This window comes from Gopherus evgoodei, chromosome 19, assembly GCF_007399415.2.
Source record: "Gopherus evgoodei ecotype Sinaloan lineage chromosome 19, rGopEvg1_v1.p, whole genome shotgun sequence".
Classification (NCBI taxonomy): Eukaryota; Metazoa; Chordata; order Testudines; family Testudinidae; genus Gopherus; species Gopherus evgoodei.
Genome location: NC_044340.1, coordinates 21,262,098 through 21,278,455, shown reverse-complemented (window position 1 = coordinate 21,278,455; position 16,358 = coordinate 21,262,098). Strand labels below are relative to the sequence as shown.

At 53.6% G+C, this 16,358-nt stretch overlaps 1 protein-coding gene across 2 annotated transcripts in view; it reads left to right on the top strand.

Annotated features, from left to right (window-relative positions):
• The window catches only part of FXYD6 (FXYD domain containing ion transport regulator 6), a 40,336-nt gene extending 24,331 nt beyond the window's left edge, over positions 1–16,005 (top strand). Inside the window, exons 2-8 of one of the 2 annotated variants that reach the window (XM_030538460.1) lie at positions 5,963–6,025; positions 9,216–9,254; positions 9,412–9,486; positions 10,174–10,210; positions 11,151–11,200; positions 11,342–11,384; positions 13,022–16,005. In XM_030538460.1, coding sequence (XP_030394320.1) covers positions 5,968–6,025; positions 9,216–9,254; positions 9,412–9,486; positions 10,174–10,210; positions 11,151–11,200; positions 11,342–11,370 — 288 coding nt within the window. In that variant the 5' untranslated portion in view covers positions 5,963–5,967 and the 3' untranslated portion in view covers positions 11,371–11,384; positions 13,022–16,005. The remainder of the gene's footprint in view (positions 1–5,962; positions 6,026–9,215; positions 9,255–9,411; positions 9,487–10,173; positions 10,211–11,150; positions 11,201–11,341; positions 11,385–13,021) is intronic. The other variant, XM_030538459.1, reaches the window with a different exon arrangement.
• The last annotated feature ends 353 nt before the right edge of the window (positions 16,006–16,358 follow it).

Genomic DNA, 16,358 nt, shown 5'->3' with positions numbered 1-16,358 from the left:
TCCTGAGCCTTCGAGCTCATCCTCCCTGGATGGAGGCTCCGTCTGCAAAGCTTCAGAGCTGGGTCCCTCTGGCAGGAGGCATCTGTGTGTGCACAGTTCAGGCATCCACGTCCCCAGGAAAGGGACGAGCCATGTCTGCTCCTGCCATTTCCCATGTGCTCAGTGAAAGGTAGCACGCAACATAAGGATCTCTGGGCACTGCAAAGTGCTCCGTTTAAATCCACCCACCTCAGAGCGGCGATTGGCAAGTGTCCCTTCTCCCGTGTGGCAGCGTGCTGGCTGTGGATAAGCTAGTTCCGGGCTCTCAGCCAGATTAATCTCCCTCTTCCAAACCAATCCAGTAAAGAGCAGCTCGGGGTGTGGAATCTCAAACCTGGCTGAGGTGCTTCTCCCACCGGATGGCTGTTTAGGGCTCTGTGAAGTGAGTTGGGGGGCTCATATTCCCCAAATGTCTACATCCGGCGCAAAGAAGGGAATTTGCTACAGTCCCCATCTAAATACAGCTGATCTCAGCTGCAGGGCAAAGTGGTTTTCCATAGTTACAGATCATCTGTTCGTCTAGGGCACATGAAAACTGACAGTGACTTGGCTGTGCTTTGAGACAGGCCTTTGTGTGCCAGGCTGTGTGGTAGGGAATTTAGGCTCTGATGTGTACTTCCTCCTTTTCCTTTTTGAGACTGACCTACAGTGAGAAACTTTTGCAAGCCAGACAAGACTCTTGCTGCAGCCTCCTGTACAGTGAGCCATGAAGACACCCCAGGATTATCTAGGCTACCTGCTGACACAATCCACAGCTGGAGAAGGGCCATTTCATTTTGGGAAGCAGTGACATCCAATGAGATTAGCATAGGAACTATGCAGACCCCTAATCTCTGGTGTGGTGTGTCCAGTGTATCTTCTTGGGATATTTGGGATAGGTTGCCTGGGATGTGTTAGCTGTAGAAACACCCTGGTGGAACTAGATGTGAAAGCCCAACCCTGTCTGGTTTCCCAGCATTCCTGGGGTGGAGGTGGGGGTAAGCGTCTCTCGGGGATGGAGAATTTGCATTTTCCTCCCAATCCAGGGGAACCCACTACAGAGTCGGGTCTTTCTCGCTGTGCCATTCTCCAGAACCTTGCCCAGCCTGGAGCCTGGCATCCTTTAGCGGAGTGCAGTTCCATGGAAGCGCTGTTTTGCCTGCAGGTAAATTGCAGGCTGACAACAGCAGCTGTAACTGTCTGTTGGGGGTACCTTGAGCCTGGGATGAAGAATCCCCAGGGAGGTCTTTGAATTAGGAGCTGACCATTTCTTGCTGCCGTGGTGCCAGCAGCAAATCTCCTATTCTAGCAGCTCAGAGATGCTATTGCAGCTCCCCCTAGCGTGCCTGGGACTGGACTCGGGGATCCTTCAACTAAATGCAGACAGCAGCTGTTCCAGACAAACCGAACACTACAGGGCTGCTGGTCCTTGCTGCAGCCAGTGTCATTGTCCTGCTGCAACAGTCATGAAGGCAATTGCCTGTGGTGGCTTTAGTGAGAGCCTCACTGCTGAGGCTAAACAAACCCCAAAATGCCTGGCTTGTGCCCTTGATCAGAGGGGGGCTCTCCAGGTTTGTCTGAAGCCTCATTGGTGGAGCTGGTAGACTGTTTCTGTCAAAATGTTTTGTCAATTGAAAGTGGCTTTTTCAACCAAATGGGAATGTGAATGAAAAACATCCGTTATTGTGCTGAAAAATCAGGGGGAAGAGGGGGAAATCAGAGCTTGCTCCCTCCCCTCCCCCCACATAACATACACAAGAAAATTTCAAAGAAAAACTTGCAACAAAAATGAAAACATTTTTGTTTGTGTTGAAAATTTCAGAAGGCTTTCCCGGCCAGCTCTGCTCCATGGATTCAAGGCTAGAAGGGACCGTGGTGACCATCTAGCCGGACATCCTGCACAGCACAGGCTAGGAGAAACACCTCCTGTGATTCCTGCATCCTGTCCAGAGTTCTGGCTGAGCTAGACCATCTCACTTACAGAGAAACATCAGATCCTGATTTCTGAACTCCAGGGGGTAGAGAATCCCCCATGTCCCTTGGCAGCCTCGCCGTTCAGACTGTCTCTGAAGTTGTCCCCAGGGGCTGGGTGTGGTCTGTGCAGCTGGCACCGTAGCGGAGATTCTGCCAAAGAGGCAGGTGCCAGCAGGGCTCACACTCCTGTAACCATGTTGTCAGGAGGGGAAGTCAGCAGTGATAAATCAGATGCTTGGGGAGCAGAGACAGGCTGGACCCAGGGGCCATGTCTCAGGTTCACTTTCCTGGCTGCTGCTGCACTCCCAGCAGTCGTCTAGTTTATTGTATCTCGGCTTGTTATTTCTATCAAAGGGCTTTTCAGATCACCTGCAGGCAAGAGCCGTGGTTAGTGGGCCCAGGTGAGGGCAGCAGTGGTTATTTATCTTCCTAGTTAGAGCCTGGAAGTGGGACTCCAATTCCTGGGTTTGCCTGACGAGCTGTGTGACCTCCGGCTGGTCCCCTTTTCCTCGCTTTGCCCAGAGGGGCCCCAGGCTGTGACGCTGGAGTAAGTCGCTCCTGTGCAGTGCTTGGATAGGCACGGCCTGTTGCATTACTGCTGGTTTGCAGGGCGGGTACCAGCAGAGGCTAAGGGGCTGCCAGCCAAGCGGTGATCTTGCTGGGTTTTCCCAGGGGCTGGGAAGGTGGGATGCTGACATTCAAAACTGATTAGCATGTTGGGGCGCGCAGGGCCGGCTCCGTCACTCCTGAGCCCAGGGCAGGGCAGTGCCGTCTGCAGGAACGGGCAGCTGTTACTGTTGGGGCACGCAGAGCTGGCTCCGTCGCTCCTGAGCCAAGGACAGGGCAATGCCGTCTGCGGGAACGGACAGCGGTTACTGTTGGGGCACGCAGAGCTGGCTCCGTCGCTCCCGAGCCTGGGACAGAGCAGCGCCGTCTGTGGGAACGGGCAGCAGTTACTGTTGGGGGGTGCAGGGCCAGCTCCGTCGCTCCTGAGCCCGGGACAGAGCAACGACGTCTGCGGGAACGGGCAGCAGTTACTGTTGGGGGGCGCAGGGCCAGCTCCGTCGCTCCTGAGCCCGGGACAGAGCAACGACGTCTGCGGGAACGGGGAGCAGTTACTGTTTGGGCACAGAGGGCCAGCTCTATCGCTCCTGAGCCCAGGGCAGGGCAACGACGTCTGTGGGAACGGGCAGTGGTTACTGTTGGGACCCGCAGGGCCGGCTCTGTCGCTCCCAAGCCCAGGGCAGGGGAGGGCAGCGCCGCGCCATCCACGGGAACAGGCAGCGGTTACTGTTGAGGCAAGCAGGACCGACTCCGTCGCTCCCGAGCCCAGGGCAGGTCAGGGCAGGGCCGGGCCGGGCCGTCTGCGGGAATGGGCAGCGGTTACTATTGGGGGGAGCAGGACGGGCTCCATCGCTCCCGAGCCCAGGGCAGGGCAAGGCAGGGCAAGGCAGCGCCATCTGCGGGAACAGGCAGCGGTTACTACTGGGGGGAGCAGGACCGGCTCCATTGATCCTGAGCCCAGAATAGGTCAGCACCGTCTAGCGCCGTCTGCAGGAATGGGCAGCTGTTACTGTTGAGGCGCGCAGGGCTGGCCCGTCGCTCCCGAGCCCAGGGCAGGGCAGCGCCGTGTGTGCAAACAGGGAGCGGTTACTGTTCGGGGGAGCAGGGCCGGCTCCATCGCTCCCGAGCCCAGGGCAGGGCAGCGCTGTCTGTGGGAACGGGCCGCAGTTACTGTTGGGGCGCGCAGGGCCAGCTCCGTCGCTCCGGAGCCTGGGACAGAGCAGTGCCGTCTGTGGGAACGGGCAGCAGTCACTGTTGGGGCGCGCAGGGCCGGCTCCGTCACTCCCGAGCCTGGGACAGAGCAGTGCCGTCTGCGGGAACGGGCAGCGGTTACTGTTGGGGCACTCAGGGCTGGCTCCGTCACTCCCGAGCCAAGGACCGAGCAGTGCCGTCTGCGGGAACGGGCAGCGGTTACTGTTGGGGCACTCAGGGCTGGCTCCGTCGCTCCCGAGCCTGGGACAGAGCAGCGCCGTCTGCGGGAACGGGCAGCGGTTACTGTTGGGGCACTCAGGGCTGGCTCCGTCGCTCCCGAGCCTGGGACAGAGCAGTGCCGTCTGTGGGAATGGGCAGCAGTTACTGTTGGGGCACGCAGGGCCGGCTCCGTCGCTCCCGAGCCTGGGACAGAGCAGTGCCGTCTGCGGGAACGGGCAGCGGTTACTGTTGGGGCACTCAGGGCTGGCTCCGTCGCTCCCGAGCCTGGGACAGAGCAGTGCCGTCTGCGGGAACGGGCAGCGGTTACTGTTGGGGCACTCAGGGCTGGCTCCGTCGCTCCCGAGCCTGGGACAGAGCAGTGCCGTCTGTGGGAATGGGCAGCAGTTACTGTTGGGGCGCGCAGGGCCGGCTCCGTCGCTCCCGAGCCAAGGACAGAGCAGCGCCGTCTGTGGGAACGGGCAGCGGTTACTGTTGGGGCACTCAGGGCTGGCTCCGTCGCTCCCGAGCCTGGGACAGAGCAGTGCCGTCTGTGGGAATGGGCAGCAGTTACTGTTGGGGCGCGCAGGGCCGGCTCCGTCGCTCCCGAGCCAAGGACAGAGCAGCGCCGTCTGTGGGAACGGGCAGCGGTTACTGTTGGGGCACGCAGGGCTGGCTCCGTCGCTCCCGAGCCAAGGACAGAGCAGCGCTGTCTGTGGGAACGGGCAGCAGTTACTATGCTAATGGGGCACATTAAAACATTGTCTGACAAAGCACAGCACTGACCTTGGCAGCCATGGTGAGAGCAGAGGTGGGAGGCAGTAAGGCCCCCAGGGAGTGATGTGACCTTGCAGTAGCAATGGCCCTCAAACCGGTAACCCTCCTCCTCCCCGAGCTGGGGCAGGCTGCTCACTCCACTTAATGCAGCCAAGGCAGGAACACAGCGCAGGGGCCAAGGGCCCAGAGACCTTTGCTGGGCTGAGCCCCTCAGCCACCGGGCTCGGGGTGCAGGCGCCTCTGCAGAGCAGGCCCCTCGGCCTGTTTGTAGCTAGTCTGTGCATGCCGGAGTCCAGCTCACTCCCGAAGTAGACACTGGCTCCAGGGCATGCGGAAAAGGGTGTGGAGCCCAGTAACCGGGGGTGGGGGAAGGGCTTGGGCTGGGCGTAATGGGGTCTTGTGTTTGATGATATACAGCATGAGGGCAACAACTTTTCTCCATCAGTCCCTGGTGCCTGCTGCCCCAGCCCTGATCCTCAAAGGGGAACGTGCTCTGGCCACCCTGCGTCCCAGCTGGGAGTCCATCTGAGTCTGGCTCCTTCAGCTCCCCCATAAGGAGTAATGGAAGCCAAGGTCGCCTCCCTGCCATGCCCAAACGGGCTCCCAGCCCCTGCCGGTCTGGAGAACAGGGGCCAAGTACCAGGGGTGGCTCCAGGTTACTCACCCGCGGGGCCCAGTGCTTACACCTTTAACAGCACGCCTGATGCCAGCCTTCCAGTTCTTTGGGAAAGATGACGTTGCCTTGCAGCCGGCCTGCAGGGAGTATAACGCTGCAGCTGGGCTTTAAAAGAGATTGAATAATCTTATGAGGTAAACTATTAGTAGCTGAGAGTAATTAGTTGTCAGGCTTCAGGTTGCGAGCTGGATCCCTGCAGGGGTCAGGAAGGAGTAGTTCCTCCACACAGACAGGATTGCACAGTTAGCCTGGTGCACTGCCCTCCCTCTGCACCATCAAGCCCGAGCTGCTGCTGGAGCCAGGATATGGAGCCCAATGACTGAACTAGAGGGGAACCCAACCAGTGGAGTTGGATTCTGGTTTTGAATTTCTCTGAAGTTCCAGAGCTGTTGGATCCAGTGTCCTGGTCCAGGCTGACCTACTGTCTGATCTGCTGGAGTGAATCTCACGCACCCAAGGCGTCCCCCTCCCCTACTCCACTGTTCTGCTGCTTTTGTCCTTGCTGCCTAGTGCGAAGAGTAACCCCTGTCCTCCTCTCTGTTCTAGTGGCCATGGAAACAGCGCTGATCTTTCTGTGCTCTCTGCTGGTGCCTGTGGTCGTGGCGGATGGTAGGTATCAAGTCCTGCACACCTTGCGCTCTGGAAGGGGTAGGGGTACAGCCGAAGGGCCCATGGGATCCAGGCAGATAACGCAGAGTTATGCGTCCAGATTGGGGTGATCCCCTGCGTACCCCCCAGGCTTGGAGCTGCCAGGGCACAACTGATGGGTGGAGGAAGCATCAGGACTTTTAAATAGCCTTTTCTTGCTGGAAAAATATAACTCCCAGCAAACAAACATCAAGGGAACTGCTAGGTGAGGGGCCTGGTCCAGCTTCAGGGACATCTGCTTGGCTAGCCCTACACAGTCTGACTGGGAACACGGGGCCATAAGCTCCGGTAACTCAGTCACTGAGAAAAGCACCTAACAGGAGGCCATGAGAACCTGTCTGGATCCACCCTGCTTCATGCTACAGCTTCCTCCACCTTCTGCCTGCACCCACTCACGCTGCCTTGCACGTGAGCAATTGGCCTCAGGGTGTCTGACTGTGACCACATCGGCACTGGGAGCTCGGGATGTACTTCCCCAGCTCACTCGCAGCAGCTCGATGAGAACTAGCACCAACATAGTCGTGTCCCACAGTAGCATGGGCAGTGGCAAGCCACACGGAGTACAAACACTCCTGAAAATGCCAAGTATCTACTCAGCACAGCCTGCCCCCCTTTCTTGCCAAAGAAGGGCTGGTTGATAGGGGATGGCCCATTCGCTTTGTTGACCCCTGGCTGGGGTGTCCGCTTTCCCTTTGTCTTTGCAAAACTGGTTTAACCCCTCCTCAGACTTATCTGGGAAACACGCTTCAGTCATGGCCTTAGCTTATGTTCATGACTTCACACATGACATTGCTCCGTACCTTTTGCCAGGATATTACTGATCAGCAAGTTATGCATTTTCAAATGACCCCTCAGAAGGCATGCCTTGTACACCGATCATTACAGCGTGTCAAGGGTGTGAATACAGGGGTGCATTCTGTCACACCTCCCCCAGGGGACCACTGGCTGACCTGGAGGCAACAGGTGTGGGCCCTCTTCCCTGGACAGGGCATCTGCCACCATGTTTTCTTTTCCCTTGATAGCCACAATTCCCATATCAAATTCACATAGTGGAAGACTCCAGCGCAGAAGCTTGGAGTTTGAGGCGTTAGTTTTGTGCAGCCAGATGAATGGAGAATGAGCTGTTAATACCCTGAGCTTTCTGTTGACAAGGTAGGGCTGTAACTGCTTTACTGCCCACACAATGGCATAACATTCTTTCTCTATGACAGAATAATTTCGTGCAGTGGGTGTCAATTTCTTGCTTGAAAAAGCAATGGGGTGTTCTTCGTTCTTCCCAGACTGCCTTCATACAGTCCCTGAACTAGTGTCTGATGCATCTGTGCACAGTTCAAACATGTTGTCGAAGTCTGGGCTAGCTAAAACAGGCTTTTCAGACAGGATTTTCTTCATCTTCTCAAACCCCTCTTGACTTGCCTCTGTGCATACAGCTTCATTAGGCTGTGTCTTTTCACATGGATTTGTGATTGCAGACATGAGGTCACTGAACCCCCACACAAACCTTCTGTCACAGCTTATAACACCAGATCTATGAAAGATTGGACCTGCTTCTTCATTTGGGGCACAGGCCCATTCACTATAGCTTCAACTTGGAAGGGCTCCAGGGATATTTGATCTCCCCTACCCAGTGTCCCAAATAAGGAACTCCGTCTGGTCAAGTTTTACACCTAGAGGCTTCTGCAGTTAGGTGTGTTTTGTGATCAGCCCAAGCAGTGTTAAACACTGCTATGCCATCAACACAGGCTCTTGCAAAGTCCTGCAAACCGTTTAATGCTTGGTTGACCAGCCTCTGAAGGTGGCTCCTGCATTCATTAACCCAAATGCTGATGTTGTGAATCCACAGAGACCCATATCAGTGATGAAAGCAGATTTTTTTCTGCGCATCCCCATCTAAAGGAATCTGCCAGTTTCTGTTAACTACATCAGAAGAGCTGAGATATTTAGCTTTGCTTAAGATACCCAGCATATCCTCAATTCTAGGCATAGGATAAGCACCTGGTGGTGTGACAGCACTGACTTTTCTGTAATCAACACAAAACCTTACAGTGTTGCCTTTCATAGGGCCCAAGACCACAGGTGATGCCAAGACCTGTCAGATGCTTTAATTACTCCCAGGTATAACATGCTTTGTGTTTCTGCTCTTACACCTTGCCGGGGCCCTGCAGGGTCTGCTTTGGTCCTTATGTAACGATTTTGTGGGTGAGCAAGTGTGCCTTCCCTGGCTTGCTAGAAAACACTCCTTTTGTGCTCTTGCAACACAGACAACACATCTGCCTTTTCAGCTGGTTTTCATTCATTGCAGATATCATTCATTGCTTTCCAGAGACTAAGTCAGTTTGGCATTCAGCCATCAAATCAATGAGGTGGTGTGCCTCGGTTTCCCCTCCTGCACAGCAGCTCGTGTTTGCCATGGTTTCCCTTCTGTGATAGGCTGTAAGTCTGTTTACATGCACCAGCTGTGGGACAGAATTCCCATGAGGCTTTTTCCCATTGTCTGTGTCTTCATTCACCTCTGTCACCTCAAAAGGTCCTGCCCAAATCATTTGCATTTTGTATTTTTTTGCTGGGCTTAGGACTAGCACCCAGTCTTCTATTTCAAAAGAGTGTTTCCAAGTATGTTTATCATACCATGGCGTTTGTTTGGCCTGACCATCAGTGAGGTTAGACCCAGCGTGTCTTTTAACCCTTCTTCTGAATCTTTGCACGTATTCAGTTACTGGATCTCCCTCTGCCTCTATGTCCCCTTCCCAGGCACCTGTGATGAGATCGAGGGTCCCCTCACGTTCCTTCTCTATAGGAGCTCAAGAGGGGAGAACCCAACTGATTCTTGAAGTGCCTTCCTGTAAGCAAACAGCAAATATAGTAGCAACTCATCCCAATCTTGGACCCTCTTATTGACATACGTTCCCAGCCTAGATTTTAGGGTCCTGCATGGACACATGCAGACAAGTCTCTCCCCTTGCACTTAGCCTGTAGCTCTCCAGGGTAGGGACCATCTCCTTTCGTGTTTGTCCAGCACCCTGCACAATGGAGCCCTAATCCCTGATGGAGGGTCCTCAGCACTAAAATAACTCATATTCAGAGTGATTTGGCACAGTGCTTGTAATCCCAATGATCATATTCACAAACTTTTTGTCTGTTTTGTTTCCAGCAGCCAATCAAGAGAAGGAGAAAGATCCTTTCAACTATGGTGAGCATCAGAGTCCTTAGGGTGTGTGTGTGTGTGTGTGTGTGTGTGTGTGTGTGAGAGAGAGAGAGATCGAGAGAGAGAGAGAGAGATCTGACCATGTTTGTCTGAATGCTGCAGCTCACGTGGAAATGAAAACGTCCCTTGCCTTTCCCCCCAGATTACCAGAGTTTGAGGATCGGCGGTTTGGTGTTTGCCGTGGTCTTGTTTTCTGTTGGAATTCTCCTCATACTCAGTAAGTTGGTGAGGGCGGAGTCAGTGGCCCAGTGAGAGAGTGCGAAGAACTTCATGACTGAGAACTGGCTGCCCAGGGATGTACCCAGGATCTTAGGACTGCGCTCCAGTGGCTAGCCTATGCCACAGCCCGTGCTGCTGCCGTTACGTTGCTTTGTTACATCTCCCTGAGCTGGAGATAGCCCTGCTAGCTGCAGGGTAGATGGACCTTAGTGTAAATGGGTAAATCAGCACTCTTTGAGGGCCATGTTTCTGCTGAAGGGCACTTGTACCCCTCTCAAAGCTACATTCTTCCCCTACCCCCCGTTCCCCAGTGGGATGCTGCACACTCAGACTCTTCAAAGTTTATTCTGAGTACTATGTCAGACAGCACAGGCGGTGACTTTCTAACCTGTGGCATGGCTCTGTGTCCTTTCCCTCACACGAAAGAGCTCTGCGGCGTCCCCCTGCCCTGTCGTTCATCGCTGCTGCGTGAGATGCCTTAAGGCTGCTGGGAATCCTGCAGGTCCATAGCGTCCCTGTAAACACAGCACTGAGAACCATGGACCCGCTGCCGGGGGCCTCGGAAGCTCTGGGGTAGTGAAGTTCTTGGGGTAGCACCGCTGGTGCTTTGGGGGTGAATGGCTACAACCTATTCCAAAGGGAGGCTTTTCTCTTACACACTCACGATATTTTCTTACTCTTCCAGGCAGGAGGTGCAGATGCAGCTTCAACCAAAAGCCCAGGTATGCATGTGAGTGGTGGTTAGCCTCTTTCTGCCTGGACTTGCCTTTAGACTCCTGACCCATAAATAAATCCACAGACTCATAGCAGCTGGGAGAACGTTCCCGCTAAATGAGGATCCCCGCTCTGTGCTGCTTCCAGAGCCAAAGAACAGAGCGTTCCACAAGGCCCCTTGAGCAGCAAGGGCAGGATGTCTGCTTGGGGAGATTACCCCAGTGGGGGCATGGCTGTCTGGGTGCACTCTCCAAGGGCCAGGACTCAGGATATTAGCCAGTCAGGAGAGTACTAGTGCAGTCACCAGCTTCGTCTGCCTGGGGGACACTTTCCTTGCATGTTCGGACTGCTGTTCTCCTAGGGAACCTGCCAATTCAGTGGCGGTTGTAGGCCCCTGTGATAGCACATCCAGGAGCCTGGCACGCAGGCCCCTGGCCCCACCAGCCGTCGCATTGCAGGGTGGTGCAGTGGTGTGCCGGGGGCTCGATGGGAGCCTGCTTTATTTCGTAAAGCCCAGAGAGGCTGGTGCAGACTTAGGCTAACCAAGCAAGCCAGCCACTGTACAACGGACCCTCTTCTCCACACACCTCCCTCCAACAATCTCCTCCCCAGTGATCTGAGAGCTCACAGCCGCCCCGACCGCTGCTCTGTAGCCCCCATAGCTGTGTTGCTGTGGCTCCCACCCATGCCAGCTCCCAGCCTGGGCTGAGTGGATTTGCTCTTGGTTTGGGGGTTATGGACGAGAGCCCATGTTTATTCACTGGGGTGCGTTTGGGTCATAAGACTGAAGGCCTAATCTGAACAGGCCCTGAGCATGCACAGCCCACCTGGTCTCTGTGCTCAGCCCCTCCCAGCATCAGGCACTCAGTTAGCAGTGTCCAGGCGCCTGCTCCATGCACTGGCAGGGTGGTGACGCTCACAGTTCTCACTGTGCATCTCTTGTTGCAGAGCTCCTGGGGATGAGGAGGCTCAGGCGGAGAACTTGATTGCCTCAAACGGTAAGGACCTTGGTCCCTTGCTGCACACACGTTGTGTTGTATTGAAAGCTGGTCCCTGGCTGCTTGCCAGGCATGGAGCTGGGCAGGTGGCTGAGGCCTCTTGGCTGGACTTCTAAAGACGTTTTGCTGTTTTCTTTGCAGCAACAGGGGCCCAAAAAGCAGAGAACTGAACTAGAGCCATCAGGTGAGCCACACCCAGCTTTTCGTATGTGCTGCTGCTCTGTGCCGGGCAGGGCTAATGGCAGCTGTGCATGGGGCTGAGCTCAGAGCCTCGCTAGATGTTAGCAGGGATAGTATGGGGCAGGGGGTACGGTTTGTACAGAGCAGGGAGCACAGGACTTCAGCACAAACCCTGGGGGGTTTACACGTTACTCGACTGTGCTGCAGTATCAGGTCCATTCCATTCCTGAGGCCTGTACTCAAACAAAGTCCCGGTGTGGTGCCTGTGAAAAAACCCAAGGGCCTGATTCTGATATCCTGTGTGTGTGTGTGTGTGTGAATCCAGTGAAGGTGAGACTGGGGGGCGAGAGAGCTGAACAGGGTCCGACGTGGCCCTCAGGATCTGGCCCTAGGACTGGGATCTCTCGGATCCGGTCTGCGGCGGAAGGGGGAGGTGGAAGGGAGGTGCACAGGCAGCCTCCCAAAGGGCTGATTTGTGGCAGTGTGAACGATAAAGCCACGCATGTGCAATCTCTCCGGAGCGCGGCGGCACGTCGGATTGTCTGTGTAACCTGCTGTGGCTCTCCCCGCCTCTGCGCTGCCCGGGCCGGGCTGCCACTTTGCATTCCTCAAGCTGGAGCTCCCTGGTGTTCATGTCTCTGTCCCTTCCTGCCCTTCGTCCTGAACACAGTGCAAGCCGTAAGGCCATACAGGGTGGCTAGCTGGTGGGTTTCCCTCCTCTAGGAGCTCGACATTACTGATGCTCCCCCTACTTTATAATCCACCTTAGAGGCATTGGCTTTCTGGAGACTGTGTGTTCCCTGTACGCTCTGCATGTGGCTTGGTGGATCAGTTACGCTGCAGGCGGTGCTGTGCTACCAGGGAAAAGTGCTTGGTGCCTCTGGTAAAGCGGGTGCTTAGAATTAATGACTCCAGAGGCTGTGTTGTTAAGGTCTGTGGCCCTTCTGCAGGGGCTGTTTGTTTGGATGTTGGGTTCTAATTGGTTAATTTGGGATGGAACCTCGAATACCAGGATGGGTCTTGTGGGCTCTCTTAAGACATTATAAACCTTGCAAAACCAGGCACTTGACATACATTTCCTTGCTTCCACCTGTTGGTGTCCTGCTGCGCATGCTGCTTGTCGCTCCATCCATATTTCCTAGTGGTTCTATGTAGAGCTGAGTGAATTTGCAAAGCACCATTTATTGGGTTCATTTCCCCTCTTTCTCCGCTCAGGGACTCCCCACTCCCAGGTGGAGTTTTCCTTGAATGTTTTTGTTGCAGGAATGTTTTTGTTGCAGTGATGTTTTCTTAAATCATGGCTAGATCGCGAACCCCAGTCTGAGCATGTTCACTATCCTGCTCTGTTGGGTAATGGGAATAGGTCGGGCAGGTCAATGCCATGGTGTCTGTTGTCGGATTGCATCAGTGCAGATGTGAAAATGTGGCACCAAAATACAGGATTTTTTAAAAAGAAAAATGTAAATTGGGTCCCAGAAGTATCTGCTGGAGTGAACAAGCATATGCTCCAGTGATTCTTTGCCAGCTAAAGCAAGTGCAATCTGCAATGCTTGGCTTTTTCTTAGTGTCTCCTCTGCTTTCTTCCCTGCTGAGGGGTTGAGTACAGGAACCAGACTGACTCAATGTCCTCCCTTCTCACAGATCAGAGACCTGAGGACAGACGCTTGGACCACCAATGCAAGCGACCTGCAAGAAAGCGAGAATGACAGCAACAGGTCCTCCTAAGGAGACGCAAAGCAGCTGTGTCTGTGTTACCCTTTGTACTTTAATACTGGTTCTCTATATAACAAGCTAACTAAACTCCACGCACGGTACTGTCTGCCTACAGTAATGTGTAATGTTAATGTATAACGACCATCGCCGTTAAGGCTAGCTGTTGACGATGTTGTATTAGTAAGTTTCTCTTCATTTTTCTAGTGCTGTTGAGTGGTGCGTGACTGAGAGAATGACAGGATGTGCTCCCCGTGGCACTTTGCTTGGCACCATATTGGGGGTGTGGTTCTTTGCCCTTTCTGTGGGGAGGGGGAGGTTTTTGGGTGGCTGCCTCTCAGACCTGGGAGCATGGATCATACGCCACACTGCAAACTAAGGAAGGGATTGTCCACTGGATGAGCGGAGTGCTGCTCATCAGTGTTTGTAAAGCACTGTGTGCACTTCTGGTGCGATATAGATGGCTAATAACAATAATGTTTATTGGATCTCTTTAATCCGAAAGCAAGAACCTGGTGGGGTGCATGGAGACAAGTCTGCTTCGTGCTCCGGTCCTGGCACAGCACTCGGATTTTAGTCTCCCTGAACCTTGGGGATTTAAATGGTTGGCCAGCATGCGTCTGGCTCCACCCCAAAACATCAGCTGTTGGCACCCAGAGGGAGGAGCTTTTCCTGTGTGGCTCTTGCACTGGGTCTGGGAGGAGGGTGTTGTTTTCACATCTGGGCTGATTGTGTTTTATTCTCTTGGTAGGGCAGGAAATCTGTTAAAACAGGAGATGGGTGCAAACCAACCCTCGCACTCCAGACTCTCTGTGTTTGACAAGAGGAAGGCGGATCCGAATCTGAAGTCACATCCAGATTTCTAAGCTGGCCAAACCCAGTGCCCAGGCCCAGATCTCCTCTTGGGCTTTGGGGAATTTGAAATCTGAATCCTGGTTCCCAGCTCCGGATCTGCTGAACTGGGGACAGTGCAGCACCTGTGGCTGTAGTGAGAAACCCATGGCCAGTGGCACCAGTTCAGCCAGAGCTCAGCTAAAGGCCTCGTCCCAGTTGTGGCAGCCAGCCCCTACAGCCCATGTTTGTGCTGTGGATGGCTGGTGTGAGCAACACAAACGTTGCACGCTCAAAGCATTGCAAGAAGCAGGTTCTTGTGATACAAGTTTTTTTTAGTTTAGATGGGGCTTTGGGGATCACTTCAGTTTTGTTTTGGTGAAATTGAATCTGCAAGTAAAATCCAACACAGTATGGCTGGAAGAGACCCATGGGGAGCAGACTGCAGTTGCGTTTTGCAGTATCAGTCATAACCATCATGCGCCCCTGGAGCAGGGCCCCAAGGGCTCTTGCTGGTGAGGAGAAAGCAGAAAAGCCAATTGCTTTTATTTCTCAGACCGCACCTCCATGCCGGTTTAAACCCAGGAGAGCTCCCTTTGCAGCATGTGGCTTGTCGCTGCAGCACCTTCCTCTCTGAGCTCCCGACTAAAATCGCCTCCCCCCCGGAGATGTTGTTTTCAATGTGATCTAGTGCTTTGGTGGAAGAGTCAGTCTGTGAAATGCCCCGGTACAGTGACGCTGTGCAGGGAGTAATCCTGCTTCCCTCCTCCATTCTGTGTGACAAGATTAGACCGTCTCTGAGGACTAAACAGGTCCTGTCTCAGAAATTGTCTCTGTTAAAGGGCCGGTTCTTATTTGTCTAAGCCAGCAAAGGGATCCAGGGAGCACTGCAGGAGACTAAACACAGCAGTACTTGACCGTGAGTGGCACATCTTGGTTAATTCCTTTGCAGTTCCCTGTAGTGGGCTACAGGGGGTCGAGTCCTTGGCATTAATGTCACGTGTAATTCCAGAGTGTCAGTATCCACTTGCTGTACAACACCCTCCTCTGCTTCTGCTGGGAAAATAGAGCCCTGACTGGTGCTGGGTGACCCTCCGGGGCTTGGAGGGCAGCTCAGATAGGATGGAGGCTGCCCCCATGCAGGTGGGCGATGCACCATTTATTTCCTATGCTAAAGTCAAGTGTAACTAGGAGTTAAGTGTTGGCTGCCTCTGTGCTGGCCCGGGACACGAGGTGAATTTTCCCGCAGAAACTTCCCAAAGTCTGGTCACTTACCCAAACCTCTGAGCACCCAGGAGCATGGTCCAGGTCTGCAGTCTTTCCTGGTAACTTATGCATTACAAGGGGCAAACTCATGCGGTCATGTTACCTCGTAAGATTCCCAGTATTTACCAGGCAGATGCACAAACCCAGTGTGAGATAAAACAAGGGGAAAGAAATAAAATTACATTCAAGGGGGAGGAAGCTTTCAGAACGTCTGCGTAGGTCCAGATCTGTTCCAGGGAGATTTGGGGAGAGAAGGTCCCATTTGATCCACCCCAGTTCTTCTGCCCTGGGCTTCAGGATGAGTGGGTAGGTGAGCAGAAGGAAGGTTTGTTTGGGATCCGTGAATTCAGGACACAATATTTAGTTTTCCTCCAGTGGTGTGTGAGATGGGAAGCACCTCCTGTCCTGCAGTGTGAGGCAGAGTGAGTGCGTGTTGTGTTCCTCAGACCCTTATCTTTGTCCAACCTGTAGCAGGCAGTGTAATATGTTCTTTTTTTCTTGGTGGCATTCTACTGATTCAAACAAGCAAAACCCCTCCCAGTCTGCCCCTTGAGTGTTAGCTGTACGTACACCATGAGTTCTATGTTCAGAGTGACTTCAGTGTCTGTAGTGTGCAGTCAGTATAAAGAAAAACATTAAAAGTTGTATATGTAGAAAATGGCAAAATCTTGAATGTTGTAAAATAAAACCAACTGTTGTGTTTTCATTTTAAATCAGCAAACCTTGCTGCTGTGATAATGAACGGACTGTTGTATTCTGTGTTGTGATCCAGAATCTAAAGGGGAAAAAAAAAGGAATAAAATATCATTTCTATCTTAGTGATTCTCTAACTATTTTGTACCATAATGCAGGGATGTCTAAGGGGTTCCTGAATGGGAACACAGGCCAGTGGTTAGCAGACCCAGCTGGTAAGGGGTTTGGGGCATGGGCTGTCGTCTTGTTCTGTTTGCCCAGTCCCTAGCGCAGTGGGGTGCTGGTCCATGACTGGGGCTCAGAGGTGTTATCGCAATACAAATAATAAATACTATTACACTTAACAATAATTCAAGTTCACAGCTACAGCTTCCCAGGATGCAGTGCAACCTTCCCCTGACCACGCAGCGTGGTGCATCATGGCAGATATAGACTGTCCAGAATAAGGGTATCGGGCACTTGAATTACCAGTCCCATG